The sequence below is a fragment of the Phocoena sinus genome, chromosome 8 (assembly GCF_008692025.1).
Source record: "Phocoena sinus isolate mPhoSin1 chromosome 8, mPhoSin1.pri, whole genome shotgun sequence".
Classification (NCBI taxonomy): Eukaryota; Metazoa; Chordata; class Mammalia; order Artiodactyla; family Phocoenidae; genus Phocoena; species Phocoena sinus.
The window spans coordinates 30,745,671-30,764,534 of NC_045770.1; the positions used below are offsets into that span (position 1 = coordinate 30,745,671).

General features: G+C 40.5%; 1 protein-coding gene and 1 pseudogene across 4 annotated transcripts; both read left to right on the forward strand.

Moving 5' to 3' along the window:
• LOC116758291 overlaps positions 1 to 6,212 on the forward strand; it is a 10,558-nt pseudogene extending 4,346 nt beyond the window's left edge.
• On the forward strand, positions 2,148 to 17,324 carry LOC116757963 (lysine-specific demethylase 4D-like). 4 transcript variants are annotated; one of them, XM_032640505.1, is made up of 5 exons: positions 2,148 to 2,218; positions 8,096 to 8,208; positions 8,490 to 8,613; positions 11,889 to 13,266; positions 17,134 to 17,324. In XM_032640505.1, exon 4 carries the CDS (start codon positions 12,307 to 12,309, stop codon positions 13,213 to 13,215), a length of 909 nt encoding a protein of 302 aa, XP_032496396.1. In that variant the 5' UTR covers positions 2,148 to 2,218; positions 8,096 to 8,208; positions 8,490 to 8,613; positions 11,889 to 12,306; the 3' UTR covers positions 13,216 to 13,266; positions 17,134 to 17,324. The 4 variants fall into 4 exon arrangements, with proteins under 4 accessions (XP_032496396.1, XP_032496398.1, XP_032496397.1 ...); XM_032640507.1 differs by lacking the exons at positions 2,148 to 2,218; positions 8,096 to 8,208 and adding an exon at positions 14,935 to 14,999 and having other exon boundaries at positions 8,288 to 8,613; XM_032640506.1 differs by lacking the exons at positions 2,148 to 2,218; positions 8,096 to 8,208; positions 17,134 to 17,324 and adding an exon at positions 14,935 to 15,038 and having other exon boundaries at positions 8,288 to 8,613.
• Positions 17,325 to 18,864: the final 1,540 nt, after the last annotated feature.

Sequence of the window (18,864 nt, forward strand, 5' to 3'; positions counted from 1 at the left end):
TTTCATATTTGTATCAGGTTATGTTAATTCACTTCCTTTCCAAGTCTACTAAGACTATTTGTCATGGATTTATGTTGAATTTTATCAACACTTTTTTTCTTTTCTTTGGATATCTTTTGAGATGAGCATATAATTTTTCTTTTTCACAATGATAATTATATTAAATGATATTCTAATATTAGACTAATCTTATATTTTTGAAATTTGTAATATTAGTCAGTAGTAGAGTTTTCAACTCATATATCTATATATATTCAGTTTATATTCATAGCATGTTTGGCCTGTATTTCTGCAATTTGCCTATTGGGGTATAATTTCTAGATTAGACCTGCCTTATAAAATGAGCTGAGTTTTTAATCTCTGAAATAGGTTGTGTTATACTTAAACAATCTTTTACTTTCATCTTTCAAACTCAAAGGAAAACCAGTTGGTTTTGATACTTTGTTTTGTGAGAGATTTTAAAGTACTTATTCAATTTTTATTATTGTTATAGGACTATTTAGATTTTAAAAAATGCATCCTTATGTCAGTTTTAATAAATTTTTTAAAATGCATTTTTCCGTTTCATCTAAGTTTTCAATTATTGGCATAGTTCTTCCTAGTATTTTCTTATTACCTTTTTGAATCTGTGCAACATCTATAGATATGACTTTTTTTCAACTCTTAACATTATTTATTTGTGCTTACCTCATATTTTTTTCTTATTGACATTGACAGAGATATGTCAATTTTACCTGTATTTTCAAAGAATAAATCTTCAGCTTTGGTAATCATTTCTTGTATATATGTTTTATGTTTCATTAATTCTGTTCCTACTTAATATAATTTCCTCTTTTACCTTCCTGGTGTCTATTTTGCTTTTCTTTGTAACATTTTCAGTTGAATACTTAATTTATTGATGTTCAACCTTTCTTCTTTTCTAATATGAGTATTTAAAACCATAAATTTCCTTCTAAGAACCACTTCAACTAGATCTCACAAGTTTGGAGAAGTGTTTTAGTTATCATTAATATCTTAATATTTTCTAATTTCTATGTTTTCATCTTTGAGCCTTGGAGCTATTTAGGGGTATTTTTAAAATTCCAAATTTAAAAGTTATTCCACTATCGGTTTGATCTGATTTTCTAACTTAACTACATTGTGATCAGATAATGTGGTTTGTATGACACTAGTCACTTGGCAATTGTTGAGGCTTCCTTTATAGCCTATTATGTGGTCAGTTTTTATTAATGTTCTGTGTTTATTTGAAAAAAATGTATTCAGTTGTTGAGTTTAATGATCTTATATTTGTTCATTAGTTCAAGTTTGTTAATTGTTTGGCTAAAATCGCCTTTATCCTTGATGTAGTCTTATTTTGTCTGCAATCTTTATTAATTGCTGGGAAAGGAATGTTAGATTATCTCACTATAGTGGTGGATTATTTTTATTTCCCTTTGGAATTCTGTCAGTTTCTTCTTCCTGAAGCTTGGAGCTCTCTTTTAGAGGTAGTGGTTTGGAACCTTAAAAAAACAATTGATTCCTACTTAGCAATGTCAGTGATACACTTAAAAGATTATATTATATTTGGTTCAAAGTGAATTTCACATTAATTTGCTCCCAAGTAATTACCTTAGCATTTTTACAAGTGACTAAGAATACTGTACGCTGTTATTTTTATTTGAGATTTAAAGTTTTCCTTCTAAATCAAAAGCTAGTGCTGGGGCTTCCCTGGTGACGCAGTGGTTGAGAGTCCGCCTGCCGATGCAGGGGACATGGGTTCGTGCCCCGGACCGGGAGGATCCCATATGCTGCAGAGTGGCTGGGCCCGTGAGCCATGGCCGCTGCTCCTGCGCGTCCAGAGCCTGTGCTCCGCAACGGGAGAGGCCACAACAGTGAGAGGCCCGCATACTGCAAAAAAAAAAAAAAAAAAAGCTAGTGCTTATGCATCCTCTAAGGGTCTCTAAGTTTATTCATCTCATGAAATCCTCATAGCCTCTAGCACAGTGCTGGCTCTTTGATCTGTATCTTTAAAATACCAAAGACTTCATTAACCATCTACTGACAGAAAGAGATAGTACACATTTCCTTGTTTGATTATAGTAATGAAACTTTACCTGATTTGCCTCTGATTATTATATTTTGTTTCTCTAGATTTTCAACACATCATTATTTGAACCACCTCCTCCAGGATATGAAAATGTTTCAGATGTTCCACCTTTTAGTGCCTTTTCTCCACAAGGTATGCCAGAGGTAAAAATGCATGCAATAAAATAAAAATAACAAAGAGAACTTCCTTATACATACAAGCAATAATTAAAGAGGTATCTCCCGCAATGGGAGAGGCCACAACAGTGAGAGGCCCGTGTACCGCAAAATTAAAAAAAATAATAATAATAATAATAATAAAGCAGTGTGTATAACTATCATCTGAGATTTTACAGTAAATCCCCAGATTCTTGCATAGTACTTTGTTTCTTTTTATAAGAAAGTTAAATTTGAAAGAGTTGAATATAATTTATTAATGTCTTTTAAAATGTTATGTCTCCTACCATAATATTTAACATTAAGTAGATTCAGTTTTGGACATACTGAGTTTGAGGTGCCTAGGATATATTCCAAGAAGTTGCTAATAGACAATTGGGCATATTGAAGTACCACTCAATAGGGAGATAAGGGCTTGACTATCATCAGAAACATCCTAAGTAAAAAATTTACATTTAGAATTGAATTTATTTATTTATTTATTTATTTTTTTGCGGAAAAAAGGAAAAATAGCTCTTATTTTTCTTAAATGTGAAGAAATGACAGAAAATGTGTTTTTATTTTGAGGTGCAGTTTACATGTAACGAAATGCACAGGTCTTGAGTTAATTCAATAAATTTTTTAAATTGCATGTATCTATATCACTCAAAATAAGATATAGGACATTTCTATGACTCCAGAAAGTTCTCTGGTGCCCCTTTCTGCTCAATTTTTGCCATATCCCCCTAGAAGCAACCACTTCCTGATATCTGTCATCATTGATTAGTTTGGTTTTGGACTTCATATAAATGGAATCAGATAGTAACTATTCTTTTGTGTGTTGGTGGAAAATCAAGTAACAGTCAAGCTAAGAAGAAAGAAAAGAGAATTTTATTTGAGTCAAACTGAGGATTATAACCCAGGGAACAGATTTGGAGAAGCTCTGAGAGCTGTTCCATTGGTCAGGGGTTAGAGATGCAATTTTATATATTTCTGAGACAAAGAATTTCTGTGTTATATTGACAGGTTAGCATTCTACATAAAGTTGATCAAAGATGTTTTGGTCAATACAGCTCTCTGTATGGGATGAAAAAGAAATTAAAATAACCTTAAAACTACAACGTTGGTGTCTGAATAAAGCAGCCATTTTTCTTAAAGGTTGATTACATCCTCCTGTTTGAGGAGGTCTGGTTAATGTACAATACAGATGCACATTGCACATTGGGAAAGGCCTACCACAAAGCGGGCATATTATTTTCTTCCTTTCTTAGTTTGATTTTCCGGTCATAGAAAAATTTATGATTTTCCCTCATCATTTGCCTTGCTGCTCTCACTCAGTACAACGATTAGAGATTAGTCATGTTATTGTGTGTGTTAATAGTTTCTTCCCTTTACTTGCTGAGTAGAGTTCTATTATGGGACTGTTCTACAAATTGCTTATTCATTCTCCTATTTACAAACAGCTGGACTGTGTCCCATATGGGCTACCTAGATTCAGCTGCTATGAGCAATTCTGTGCAGGTCTTTTTGTGGACATATGTTTCCATCTTTCTTGGGTAAATACCTAGGAGTGTAATTGTTCTGCCATAGGGCATAATTCTGTATAACATTACTTTTCAAAGAAATTATTTAAAGTGACTCTCTAATTATACACTCTTACAAGAATGTATGAGAGTTTCAGTTGCTCCACATTTTCGCTAACATTTGAAACTGTCTGTCTTTCTAATTGTAACAGTTCTAGTAGATGCAATTTAAGAATGTGTGTGTGTGTTTTTTTTCACATCTTTATTGGAGTATAATTGCTTTACAATGGTGTGTTAGTTTCTGCTTTACAACAAAATGAATCAGTTATATATATACATATGTTCCCATATATCTTCCCTCTTGTGTCCCCCTCCCTCCCACCCTCCCTATCCCACCCCTCCAGGCGGTCACAAAGCACCGAGCTGATCACCCTGTGCTATGTGACTGCTTCCCACTAGCTATCTACCTTACGTTTGGTAGTGTATATATGTCCATGCCTCTCTCTCGCTTTGTCACAGCTTACCCTTCCCCCTCCCGATATCCTCAAGTCCGTTCTCTAGTAGGTCTGTGTCTTTATTCCTGTCTTACCCCTAGGTTCTTCATGACATTTTTTTTTCTTAAATTCCATATATATGTGTTAGCATACGGTATTTGTCTCTCTCTTTCTGACTTACTTCACTCTGTATGACAGACTCTAGGTGTGTCCACCTCCTTACAAATAGCTCAGTTTCGTTTCTTTTTATAGCTGAGTAATATTCCATTGTATATATGTGCCACATCTTCTTTATCCATTCATCCGATGATGGACACTTAGGTTGTTTCCATCTCCGGGCTATTGTAAATAGAGCTGCAATGAACATTTTGGTACGTGACTCTTTTTGAATTATGGTTTTCTCAGGGTATATGCCCAGTAGTGGGATTGCTGGGTCATATGGTAGTTCTATTTGTAGATTTTTAAGGAACCTCCATACTGTTCTCCACAGTGGCTGTATCAATTTACATTCTCACCAACAGTGCAAGAGGGTTCCCTTTTCCCCACACCCTTTCCAGCATTTATTGTTTGTAGATTTCTTGATGATGGCCATTCTGACCGTTGTGAGATGATATCTCAGTGAAGCTTTGATTTGCATTTCTCTAATGATAAATGATGTTGAGCATTCTTTCATGTGTCTGCTGGCAATCTGTATATCTTCTTTGGAGAAATGTCTATTTAGGTCTTCTGCCCATTTTTTGAGTGGGTTGTTTGTTTTTATAATGTTGAGCTGCTTGCAAATTTTGCGGATTAATCCTTTGTCAGTTGTTTTATTTGCAACTATTTTCTCCCATTCTGTGTGAACCCTATATTTCTAATAATTTGTCTATCAATGAAAGTTAATGATTAGATTTTAATCACAATGTTTCAAGTATTTACACATTAAGGATAATGCTTGTTAAGGATGTGTATATTTGTGTTCTGTACTTTTTTCCTGCTTTTGTTTACATAGGCATTCTTTCTATAATGGTAGAATTTTATCTGCGTCCCCTGTTTTATTATAACATGATATGCTTGTACTTTTCTCTCATGCTTGTTTTTTTTTTTTTTTTTTTTTTTTTTGCTGTACGTGGGCCTCTCACTGTTGTGACCTCTCCCATTGCGGAGCACAGGCTCAGCGGCCATGGCTCACGGGCTTAGCCGCTCCACAACATGTGGGATCTTCCCGGACTGGAGCACGAACCCGTGTCCCCTGCATCAGCAGGCGGACTCAACCACTGCGCCACCAGGGAAGCCCTATGCTTATGTTTTTACACTCTTTTACACTCCGCTGGGACTCGCGGAGAGGGCTGGCGTGATGGGCTCCTCGCTGCTGCGGGACTGGGGAGCCGGGACATCGGGGCGTCCCCGCCCCCTTGGGCTCGCCACCGGGGTCACCGCATGCGCACGCACACGCATACGCGCGGCCCCGCGCCAGACGCAGGCCTGGCGGGACACTCCCACGACTCAGAGCGGGAGGCGCGGCCTGTGGTAGGCAAAGAGTGGTGCTAGGCCCCACCGCAGGGCCGGCGCAAGCCCTCCCGCGAAGGCGAGGGGCTCGGCCCACGTGCTCTGGCAGTCGCCACCGTGACCGCACGCTTGAGAGGGGCAGCGGCTGTGGTCCGGTACCCCAAGGCTCCCTCTCGGACAGCTAGAGAAGGCTTTCTCATCGACGGTGCGTCACCCCCACCCATCGACTCTTCCCTTTGGGCCCACGGAGGCGCTCCACGAGCCGCCCAGTCCACGACTGGGCGTGGTGGGGGTGGCGTCTGTGGTATGGGTACGAACACGGCCCAAAGGAGCGTTCGCGGCCAGAGCCGGGGGCACAACCTCTGCCGCCCCCAGGCTTGTCCATCGGGCTCCGGAAGGAGGGAGCACACCCCAGAAGCGCGACAGACCCTCTTCTCACAGGACCCGGCCCAACACGATTATATGGTTGAATACTTTACAGCACTGAAACAGAAAAGTCCAGCAGCATGCAAAGACGTAAGTGATGAAAAACTACACCAAAAATACACTAAAGGACATAAATGCAATTGTGTTTCTTCAAGGTTATATAATGATTTCAAAAATGGACAGAGTTTTAATTTTATAATGTTACCCAAAATTACCATGTGAATAGTTAGGATAAGGTCAGTCCAGGAGGCAGGAGGGGCTTGTTATCTGGGCAAAAGAGCACAGGTCAGGCAGCCAGGTGCCTGGTAATGTTGCATTTCTTGACTTGGGTAGTGCTTCCACTTCTGCTCACTCAGTTATTTGTTTAAGTGTACATATATGCTTTATAAATTTCTGTGAACACTTTATATTTCATAATCTAAACTATTTTAAAAAGTGCTCTGAAGGATTATGTCACATAGTGGTTCATAGAATCATTTGGTTTATAATGTGCTGTATGGTAGACTGTTTCCAAAACTCAGATTATGTTTCAAATTTTTTTCATTCTAATATTGTTTATTGATGCCTTCTCCTGTTTGTTTATTATTTACAATATTATATTTAGTAATACCTAAATTTTGGGGCAGTTTTAGATTTACAAAACATTGAGCACATGGATCAGGGAGTATTGACCCGACCCCACTCCCATGTCCCCCTATCAGTAACATCTTAAATCCCATGGTATATTGATGACAATTAATGAACCAATGTGAATATGTTATTGTCTACTAAAGGCTATCATTGGTTCAGATTTCCTCACGTTTTACCCAATGTCCTTTTCCTGTTCCAAGATCTCATGTAGAATATCAAACTACATTTAGGTTTCATGTCTCCTTAAGTTTCTCTTGGCTGTAACAGATTCTCAGACTTTCCTTGTTTTTGACCAAAAATTTGTATAGAAACCTGACAGTCTGGGGGAATACTGGTCAGGTATATTGTGGGATGCCCCTCTATTGGAGTTTGATGCTTTTATTATGATTATCTTGGGTTTCTCTGTGTTTTTTGGAGGAAGATTATGGAGGGAATTTTGTCACATTTTAATCACATCATATCAAGGACATATACCATCAAAGTAATTTATGGCTTTTTCTTTTTTTTGGCCACACCTCACAGTTTGTGGGGTCTTAGTTCCCTGGCCAGGGATCGAACCTGGGCCCTAGGTAGTGAAAGCTTGGATTGGTAACCGCTGGACTGCCAGGGAATTCCCAGTTTAAGACTCTTGATGTTGACCTGGTGAAAATGGTTTTTGGCAGGGTCCACCTCTATAAAATGACTACCCCTCCCGGAGTCCCATCACCACTTGCCACTCTGCACCAGCTTCTCACACGCAGGGAGCACTCTCTTCTTGTAGCACGGAGTACTATATAATTTATTAACCAGTTCTTTCTTTATTTTATTTTTTAAGTAACAGACTTCTATTTTATTAATCATTTATACTTTTGTATATGGTTGTTTTCCCTTTTGTTTTTTGAATTGTTTTATCATTTTGATCTTTTTTTTCTTTGAAATAATTCTGAGGTATTTTGGTTTAGTTTTTACTAACTACTTGCAGACAACATAAAAATGAATAGATTTTTAGCTATTATATGGATATTGTTGTAGATGTTATGTGGATATTCATTTTTAAATAAATATGTGGTGTTCCCTTTTTTCATTATTGGCTTTCAATTTTATTTCATGATTGAAATAAAAGATTGATCAAGAGGGTACTCGATACATAGATTCTGTGGAATTTTTATTGAGATTTATTATGTGCTCTTAACAGTGGTAAATTTTTGTAAATGTTTTATATGTGTTGAAAAGCATTTTGCTATGTGGTTGCTGCAGGAAATATAATCAAAGTTGTTAACTTTATTGTTGATACTGTTATAACATTATTAATTTTCTTCTCTCCTCATGTATCAGTTTCTGGAAGAACGGTGTTTGAAGAAAGAACCTCACACCATGATTGCAGATATGTCAGTTTTACCTTGTAATTCTCAGTCTCTGAGTTCTGTGTCTCAGTGCTATGTGTCTAGGTGCATAAAGTGCATCACTGTAATCTTCCCCAGGAGGTTTTCTTTTTCATAACTAAAGCTGCCCTTCTTTTACCTTATAAATACATTCGATATTAATTGCTGCTAGACCAGGTTTCTTTTGTTTAATAATTGCTTGGTTTGACTTTCCCACTCCTTTTATTTTCAACCTCCTAGTTCGCTGTAAGACTGGTTTAAAAACTCAAAGGGGCGCAGACAAAGTGGGCTGACCAACGAGAGCAATTACCGTTGACTGGTGCTGATCAAATTATACCTTTGCCCAGGTAGAAAGCCAGAGCCATCAGGACGTGGGTCTGCATTTGGAGGCCAGCTGCCCAGAGAACACTGTCTCTCTCTCTCTGGGTCCTTGAATGTCTCCAACTGGAATCAGGATTTTGTTGGTGGAAGGTAGGTCACTCTATTTCTGTAATTTGTGCCTATGAGCAAAAGAGTTATTTTCCTACCAGAAGTTTTAAAAAATGACACTATGCATATAGAGAGAGCGAGCGAGAGAGAGGGTACTACTATACATTGGGATATCCTTTCCTTGAGTGTTTATTTTTAAACTATTTTCCAACTTGTGAAGTTAATTTTTTTTCTTAATATTTTCTTGGTAAAAATCACATAGATTTTCAGGAAAAAGCACCTCATTTAGTGCACTGCGATCTAATGGGAATGAGAGGGTTTCTAGAACTGGGTAAGGAGTGTGTCAGTTGGAAGGGACTTGAAAAATATGTGGGATCAAATTAGAGATTTTGATTGCATATGAGGGTATTAGATTTGGGGTGGTACTGATTGGATTGAAATCGGTGTGGGACATATCTAGCCAGACTTTGAGCACAGCCTGTTTCATTCAGAGGCTGAATCCTTCAAGGAAACCATTTTCTGGGTCCTGTGTATCATCATTTGGAATTAAGAATTTAGACTGGCAGAAGGCAAGCACTTTTTTGGCCTTTTTTTTTTCCTTTAAAGCATAAAGATGAAAAGGATGACATTTTATACCAGAAAGCACCTTTTTTTCCCTGGTAAAATTCACATTTATTTATGGATTTAAAGTACAAGCATTGCATGCATATCATTTTTAGATTTCTTCATCGGGGCCATGTATTTCTGTTATTAAAGGGATTAAAACCTTTTTACTCTTTCACTTTATAATTGATTGTTACCTGGTGTATGGGATCTATAGATTTTGTTTGCTAATCAGTGTCTAGAAACTTGGTTGAACCCTATATTTCTTTTTTTTTTTTTAACATCATTCTTGGAGTATAATTGCTTTAGAATGGTGTGTTAGTTTCTGCTTTATAACAAAGTGAATCAGTTATACATATGTGCCCACATCTATTCCCTCTTGCAACTGCCTCCCTCCCACCCTCCCTATCCTGCCCCTCTAGGTGGTCACAAAGCACTGAGCTGATCTCCCTGTGCTATGTGGCTGCTGTCCACTAGCTGTCTATTTTACGTTTGGTAGCATATGTATATCCATGCCACTCTCTCACTTTCTCCCAGGTTACTCTTCCCCCTCCCATATCCTCAAGTCCATTCTCTAGTAGGTCTCCATATTTATTCCAATCTTGCTGCTAGGTTCTTCATGACAATTTTTTTTTTTTTAGATTTCGTATATATGTGTTAGCATACAGTATTTGTATTTCTCTTTCTGACTTATTTCACTCAATATGACAGACTCTAGGTCCAGGCACCTCACTACAAATAACTCAGTTTCGTTCCTTTCTATGGCTGAGTAATATTCCATTGTATATATGTGCCACATCTGCATTATCCATTCATCCTGTTGATGGACACTTTGGTTGCTTCCATGTACTGGCTATTGTAAATAGAGATGCAATGAACATTTTGGAACATGACTATTTTTGAATTATGGTTTTCTCAGGGTATATGCCCAGTAGTGGGAATGCTGGGTTGTATGGTAGTTCTATTTGTAGTTTTATAAGGAATGTCCATATTGTTCTCCATAGTGGCTGTATCAATTTACATTCTCACCAACAGGGCAAGAGGGTTCCCTTTTCTCCACACCCTCTCCAGCATTTACTGTTTGTAGAATTTTTGATGATGGCCGTTCTTACCGTTGTGAGATGGTATCTCAGTGTAGCTTTGATTTGCATTTCTCTAATGATAAATGATGTTGAGCATTCTTTCATGTGTCTGCTGCCATTCTGTATATCTTCTTTGGAGAAATGTCTATTTAGGTTTTCTGCCCAGTTTTGGAGTGGGTTGTTTGTTTTTATAAAGTTGAGCTGTATGAGCTGCTTGCAAATTTTGGAGATTAATCCTTTGTCAGTTGCTTCATTTGTAAATATTTTCTCCCATTCTGAGTGAACCCTACCTATATTTCTAATAATTTGTCTATCAATGCAAATTAATGATTAGATTTTAATGAGAATGTTTCAGGTATTTACACATTAAGGATAATGCTTGTTAAGGATGTGTATATTTGTGTTCTGTACTTTTTTCCTGCTTTTGGTTACATAGGCACTCTGTCTATAATGGTAGATTTGTATCTGTGTCCCCTGTTTTATTATAACGTGATATGCTTGTACTTTTCTCTTATGCTTATGTTTTTACACTTTTCATGGTCTACAAATTGCATTTTGGTTTCAGTCATCATTTCTATTGGGTGTTATGTTTTCTTTTGTAATTGTTTCAGCTTATTTCATTGTTTTCCTTTCCCTAATTTATCTTTTGGGTTAAGCCACCCAATTTCTTGAGTTGAGTGCTTAACTCCTTTCTTTTCTAGCTTGCTTAATGTCCTTACTGTTCAGTTAAGTTTTAATTCCACTTTTTCTGTCTTATGATTTGTCCTAATTCTTTATTTTTAAATTTCAGCTTGATTGCTGTATAATTGACTTTTAAAATTGTAAAGTACTCAGTAAACTTTGTGCTGATTTGATATACATTGTGAAAGGATTCCCCCCAAGTAGTTAATTAACACATTTCCTTCATATATTTACTTTCTTTGGTAAGAACATTTAAATCCTACTCTTCTGGAAAATTTCAACTATACATCACATTGTTATCAACTATAATTACCATGGTTAACATTGGCTCCTGAGACTTTATTCACTGTGTACCCTTTTACCCTCCCTTCCCTGCCCTCCCCTGCAACCACTTTTCTACTCTGGTTCTGTAAGTTTTACTCTTTTTTTTTTTTTTTAACATTGCACATATAAGTGATACCATGCCATATTTGTCTTTCTCTGTCTTATTTTACTGGACATAATACCCTCCAGGACCATCCATGTTGTTGCAAATGGCAAAATTTCATTCCTTTTATGGCTGAGTAGTATTCCATTGTATCTACGTACCACATCTTCTGTATCCATTCAACCATCGCTGGACATGTTGGTTGTTTCCATATCTTATGCATTGTGAATGTGGGAGGGCAGATAGCTCCTTGATATTCTGTTGTTATTTCCTTTAGCTATATACCCAGAAGTGAGACTGCAGCATCATATGGTGGTTCTAGTTACAGTGTTTGAGGAACCTCCATACTGTTTTCCATAGTATGCACCATAGCTGCACCAGTTTACATGCCTACCAAGAGAGTGTACTTTTTGCCCTTAAATCCAAACTTTGCAATTAAGATTGCTATACAGTTTTCTTTTACTTGATGTTAACTCAGTTTGTTTTGTCATCCACTTATTTTCAATATTTTGTACTTTCTTCAGGTTTGGCTTGGAAATTTCCATGAAGAGACTTTCTGCTACAGTGAGGTGAGAAGCCACCCATGCACTCAAGCCTGGGAATCTGGAGAGGTCTCAGCCACTTATACCCCCAACAGAGGAAACTCTCAGAGCTGCAGGCTGAGGCAGGACTTGGCTCAGAGAACCGTCTCCTCTGGGAAATAGTGGATTTCCTTTGGCTCCAAAATGCTGACAAGAGTGGAGTCCTTCTGGTGGATTGACAAGCCTGGAGAAGATACCACCTCGTTTGTTGAAAAGTTCAAGTCTGAGTTCCTGCCTCTCAGCTCTATCAAAACTTCTTTAAAGATAAAGGAAGTATAGGGAAGAGGTTACTCCCCAGCATTCTCAGGTATCCAAAGCATACCTAAGAAGCTGGCAGTCCGTTGCTTATTCTGTAGCCGCCATGCACTCTAAGCACTTTGGGAGCCAGAACCCAAGTTATCAGATTACGATCGTCCACCCAACCATGGAAGAATTTGAAGATTTCTGCAAATATATTGTTTACGTGGAGTCGCAAGGTGCACACCGAGCTGGCCTAGCCAAGGTTATTCCAGCGAAAGGATGGAAAGCCAGACAGACGTACGATGATACCGATGACATTTTAATAGCCGCTCCCCTGCAGCAGGTGACCACTGGGCAGGCAGGTGTGTTTACTCAGCACCACAAAAAGAAGAAAGCCATGACCGAGAGCGAGTATCGCCGCTTAACAAACAGTGAAAGACACCAGACTCCATTCTACTCTGATTTTGAGGATCTGAGGCGAAAATATTGGAAAACACACCCCTGTGATTCACCAGTATACGGTGCGGACTTCCATGGCTCCTTATTCGATGAAAACACGAAGCAGTGGAACCTTGGACACCTGGGAACCATTCAGGACCTGCTGGAACAGGAGTGCGGAGTGGTCATCGAAGGCGTCAACACCCCCTACCTGTACTTCAGCCTGTGGAAGACCGCCTTCGCCTGGCACACGGAGGACATGGACTTTTACAGCATCAACTACCTGCACTTCGGGGAGCCCAAGACTTGGTACGCGGTGCCCCCGGAGCACGGCCGGCGACTGGAACGCCTGGCCAAGGAGCTTTTCCCAGGCTGCTCGTCGGGCTGTGAGGCCTTCCTGCGGCACAAGGTGGCTCTCATCTCGCCCACGGTCCTCAAGGACAACGGCATCCCCTTCGGTCGGGTCACTCAGGAGGCTGGAGAGTTCATGGTGACGTTTCCCTATGGCTACCACTCTGGCTTCAACTGCGCGGAAGCCATCAATTTTGCCACCCAGCGCGGGATCGATTATGGCAAAGTGGCCTGGGAATAGGGCTCTGCATGACCTTTGGAAAGATCTTCGTCAGAATAAGGGAGAGTTCAGGTGAGCACCCTTAGGATATTAAAAATCGGTGGTTGGGTGGAGACTCTAAAAGGAACCTATAATTACCAGCTGCAAAGGGAGTTGGATGTTAGAATAGTAACATTACTACAGGAGCCCTGTAAGGTACTGAAATTGTGTGTGTGTGTGTGTGTGTGTGTGTCTCTGTTTTCCTGAAGCAATATGGAATGGAGACTTCGTTTTCTTGGAGCAGCAAGGAAATAGGAAGGTGAGGAGGCTTTATCTTCCTATCCAGCCAGGCTTGGAGATGGAACAATAAGATGAGTGTGGGCATGAAGAGGTGAGGAAGATGGGCCGTGTCCCTGGCATGCACTGTAGAGAAGAAAGGAGACTTGGGGAGGTCTGTATTGTCACCCGACTGTGAGGCCCCCTTCCCTGGCCCCTCACCAGAGCTGCAGAAGCTTTCCTTCCTCATCATGGCAGAGAGGGTGACCCCCAGGGGAAGCTGACTCTGTCCATTATGAAGTTTTGTCCTTGGTATGGGAAATTCCAGAAAGGCTACTACTCTGGATAGTAATAACAATTCTCTATTCAGTTCTCCTTCCCTATCACCTCCCCTGCAGCCTCTTATTTTTCTTTTAATGGTGAAGTAAGTAAATGTGATGCTGTTGATGTGGTTTTGTGTTGTCCCTCCAGCCACAAACTCAGTCCATCCATGGACCCACTCTGTATGCGTATGTGCAAAGTTGAATCTGAAGCGTGATGTCTTTCGTAAAGGAACCTTTTTGGTAGTCACTGCTTTGAGCTTTCCAGCAGTTACTTAGAGGGGAGAACTGGACTTAGAGTCAGCAGAAATGGCATTCAAACCTGCGCTTTGCTACTGTCTAGTCGTGGGAGCTTCAGCCAAAAAATTATTGATTTTCTCTGAGCCAGAATTACAGTGCGAGAATTTTGTGAAGATACTGGGGATGTAAATGTTACAGGCATGTAAGAGGTGCTCAGTTAATCTGATGTGCATCCATACACTCTCCTGGCCTCTAGGGCCAGCCCAATGCCTAGGACATCTGCTTGTATTCTTTCTGTGATGCTCAGTTCTACTGTTGTTTTCCTCACCACAGCCCCAGGCTTACACGTTACTTTTCTTTTAATTAATAGACTTTATTTTTGCAGAGTACTTCGCAACAAAATTAAGTGGAAAATACAGAGGATTCCAACATACTCGTTCCCAGGCTCCTCCACCAGCATCCACACCAGAAAGGAACATTTGTTACAGTCGAAGAACCTGCACTGACACCTCATTATCACCCAGAGTCCTTAGTTTAATTTATTCACTCTTGGCGTTGTACAGTCTATGGATTTGACCAATGTATAATGACATGTATCTACACTTATAATACCATACAGAATAGTCATTGCCTAAAATCCTCTGTGCTCTGCCTAATCATCCCCCTCCCACCCCCGACAACCACTGATCATTTTACTGCTTCCATAGTTTTGTCTTTTCCAGTTGACTTCTTTCACGTAGTAATATGCCTTTCAGTTTCCTCCACGTTTAGTGGTTTTATAGCTCATTTCCTTGTATTGGTGAATAATATTCCATTGTGTGATGTACGACCCTTTATTTATCCACTCACGTGCTGAAAGACATCTTGGTTGCTTCCAATTTTTTCTGCAATTATGAATACAACTACTATAAACATTTGTGTGCAGGTTTTCGTGTGGATGTAAATTTTCAGCTCATCTGAGTGAATACCAAAGACTGCGACTGCTGGATGGTATGGTGAGACTATATTTAGTTTTGTAAGAAACTGCCAATTTTTTCTTTTTTTTGCTGTACGCGGGCCTCTCACTGCTGTGGCCTCTCCCGTTGCGGAGCACAGGCTCCGGACGCGCAGGCTCAGCGGCCATGGCTCACGGGCTGAGCCACTCTGCGGCATGTGGGATCTTCCTGGACCGGAGCTCGAACCTGTGTCCCCTGCATCGGCAGGCGGACTCTCAACCAGTGCTCCACCAGGGAAGCCCTGCTAATTATTTTTACCATTAGAAAACTGATAGGTTTTTTTTGGGTTTTTTTTCCTCATGATCTACCGCATGTTTGCACAAAAGTTTACACATACCCGTTTACAAATTCCACTCCTTGTCGTATTTGTCCTTGTTGCAGTGTTACAAAGGCAAGGTAAAGATTTCACAGTCAGTCAAGAGCCAGAGGACCCAGCCTTTATTCAGACTCCTACACCAGCTTGTTTAGTAGTCTTTCACCAAATCAGGTTTCGATGGCTCTCCACTTGCCAGTTTAGGCAAAATGAGCTCTTAGCCACATTGCACCTCTGTTAGATTTGCACATAACAAGTTCAGATCAGTGCAAACATAATTTGTGCTAAATAAATATTACCTATTATCATTATTACTTAGAAGCCCAAAGTTGTAAGATGGACATTAGAACCTGTACTTAAACATAACTCGTAGAGGTTGGAGTTCGGGTCTTGGGACTCCTCTAAGATTTGTATAAAGGGTCAGTTATGGATCTGTCTGACTACTTGGCCACAATGAATTATTCGTAGAGATTAACCATTACACCAATTCAGTTTCCGTGTGTGTAACGGTTCCTTTCCAGATATTTGGAAATAACTTTATCATGATATTTATGTCATTAGATTGTTACCGTATATGGGTCTTGAAGTTGCTTTTCCCCCCAATGTTTGTGTTACCTTTCATCACTTTAAATAGGAAAGCACAAACAGTTGGTCGGAATTGGCGACCGAGGTAAGTGGAATGGACACTGATGTGAGTTGAAGAGATCCTGGTGAGGAGCAGCCCTTGCCCATCCCGCTCTGCTCACCATCCGCTCAAACTGAAATGCCTCCCAAGCTCCTTGTCATTGACCTGCAGTGATTACAGGGTAATAGTGAGACCCTTCTGACGGTTCCTCAGCAAGTGGTGGGTGTTAGGGGGATACGCAATTTCAGGGAGGACAGAGGAAGGGTAGAACTGAGCCCTGTTGGGCATGGGTAACATGTTGGAGGTGCCACTCAATGAAAATGCAACATTTGTGTGGCTGGGTTTCTGGATATTTCTAGGATCCTGGCATTCAGTATCCTCGTGCCCTAAATGTTCAGGCCCCTCTACCTAACAAAGAGCTACGTCCAGTCCTGTAGACCTCAGAGAGCATCTTTTCTTTGTCCCATCTCTCAGAGAGCCTTTTCTGAAAGGCTTCACATGGTGTCTATGTATTTCAGTGCCCGTTCACTCACTCTCTTATTAACTCATTCAGCACATGTATGCTAAGCACTTACCGTGTACCAGGCACTGTTTGTGGAATTGGGGACACAACAGTGAAAAAGGCAAAGGTTCAGTTCTCCTGGAGCTTATATTCTCATTATAAAGAAAGACATAACAAGTCAAGCAGCCACAAGGGCTAGGAGAAAAAATAAAGCAGAGTAAGGGGTTAGAGAGTGACAGGACTGCTTTGTTGGAGAGGGTGGCCTCTTGGGAGTGTGGTCTTCGAATGTGCGCTGTGGACAAGGGAATGAGAGCATCACTCTAGGCAGAGGGACAACACATGGAAATACCTGCGGTGGAGGCACCCTTAAGGGGCTCACAGATTAGCAAAGTGGCTGGAGAGCAGGAGAGAGGCGGCCGGAGCTGAGGCGGGGGGAAGGCATAAAATGTCATAACTCAGTGAATGCAAACTCCTCCCACTGAGTGATTGGGGCCATTGGTGTTTTAGGTGACCTGGGGATGGAGAAATTTGGGGGCCACAGAGTCTTTGAAAGCACGGATAATTCAGCCATCCCTGGAAATGGCTCTGTCGTTCCTACCAGATGAAAATCCTGAGAGCAGAATGTCTGTATGTTCTCGTTTCCTGCTGTACCAGCTGACATGTCATGTTTATGACTTGTATTGCATTAGGTGGGACTTTAACAGAGCCAGCAGATCACTGACATTCGCTAAGGTGAAAACAGCCATTCCAGCTGTGTATGAGCAACAGCAAATCAATGCACAATTTTGGAATTGTGCTGAGGCCCATATTCACATAATGTGGAGGGCAGTGAAGGCATCTCCTCAGGAGACTTCAGGAGAAATCCTCTGGAAAAACAGCTACCAGGTGAGAGATCAGGTGTGAGAGTTGAACGGCCTATAGATTTAGAATCTGAGGCTATGCATGGGAAATCCTGGCGCCAGAGATGGATAATTTTTAGGAAAGAGCTAGGATTAAGAATTTGCAAAGAAAGAGCTCAGGATCCATTGCCTGGGAATGCCAAGGGGCTATTGCATAAGTTTCTTTTTCCTGAGAAACTCCTTAGTAACCAGGTGACCTAACCTCAGCTCTCCTCTGGTATATCACCTTGACTGTACTTACACATGACCCTCTAGGACCCTGAGTACTTTATTACCCTATGGTTTAGCTCATGGATTGACCCAGATTAAAAGAGTTGATAATTATCTTTCTTGGCTTTCTCTGTTTAGTGAGGACTCAGTGAATATTGTCGATTGAGTGAATGACTTGAAACCACCAATAGAAATGAAAAAACGAGCTAGTATCATAAGAAACACCTAAAATAAATAAATAATTCCTATTACAGCATAATTGCTTTCATGTTAATTGTGTTTTAAAATAAGATACCCAGTTCTAAGCTGGGGATTGAAATAACTTACAGAGCCAGAGAATATACTGTTTCTCTTATTCCAATATGAGACCTTCATTCATTGACTCCACAAATATTAAGCACCCTCACCGTGCCAGGCTAGTCGTACATGCTAAGGAAACATAGTATGACGTTTATGATCTGCTTGGAGACAGACAGGCAGTTAGGCAGTTTCACCACGCCACGGCTTCTTCCCAGCTACCATAACCGTAGCCAGGCTCTCCCCCAAACTGCTGGTTTTAGAGCCTCTGAAGAAAGGTATCTTTTACTGGGAACAGTCATCCTCAAGTTCAGGGCCAAAGCCTCTTGGGGCTCTCAGAGCTGTTTCAGTCTGTTCTCGGGCTCATGGCAGCTCTCTTGTTCACTTTTCTCAATCGTACCTGACAAATGGGCACAGGTCACCTTTTGGGAGAATGATGACTGCTCCGGGCATTCCTTTCTCACCAGGTGTGCAGGGGGATGGGACTGGCTTTGAATGCTCCCACTGGCTGCTTCACTCTAGGAAGTGAGTGTGGCTTACTGTCAAATCCCTCCCTTCCTCCACTTATGACATTGACATTCGTTGGCTCCTTTAGGGAGCCTGGTCATTTCAATTCCATTTCCTGTGTTCCATTCTGTTTTCCCACGATCTTCCCCCCCTTGCTGTGGACCGAATGTGCCCTCCTAAAATTCATATGTTGACACCTTAATCTCCAGTTAGGGATTTGCAGGTGGGGCCATTGGGAAGTAATTAGATCATGAGGGTGGAGCCCTCATGAATGAGATTAATGCCCTTTTAAAAAGAGAGACGATTATCCTCTTCAGCATGTGAGGATGCAGCAAGAAGGTGGTTGTCTGTAAACCAGGAAGAGAACCCCCACCAAGAACCTGACCATGCTGGCACCCTAGTCTTGGACTTCCTGCCTCCAGAACTGTGAAAAGAAAATGGTGCTCAATCCCCCCACTTTATGGTAAAGAATGTTGATCTAAAGAGGCATCAAACTTTTACCTGTAC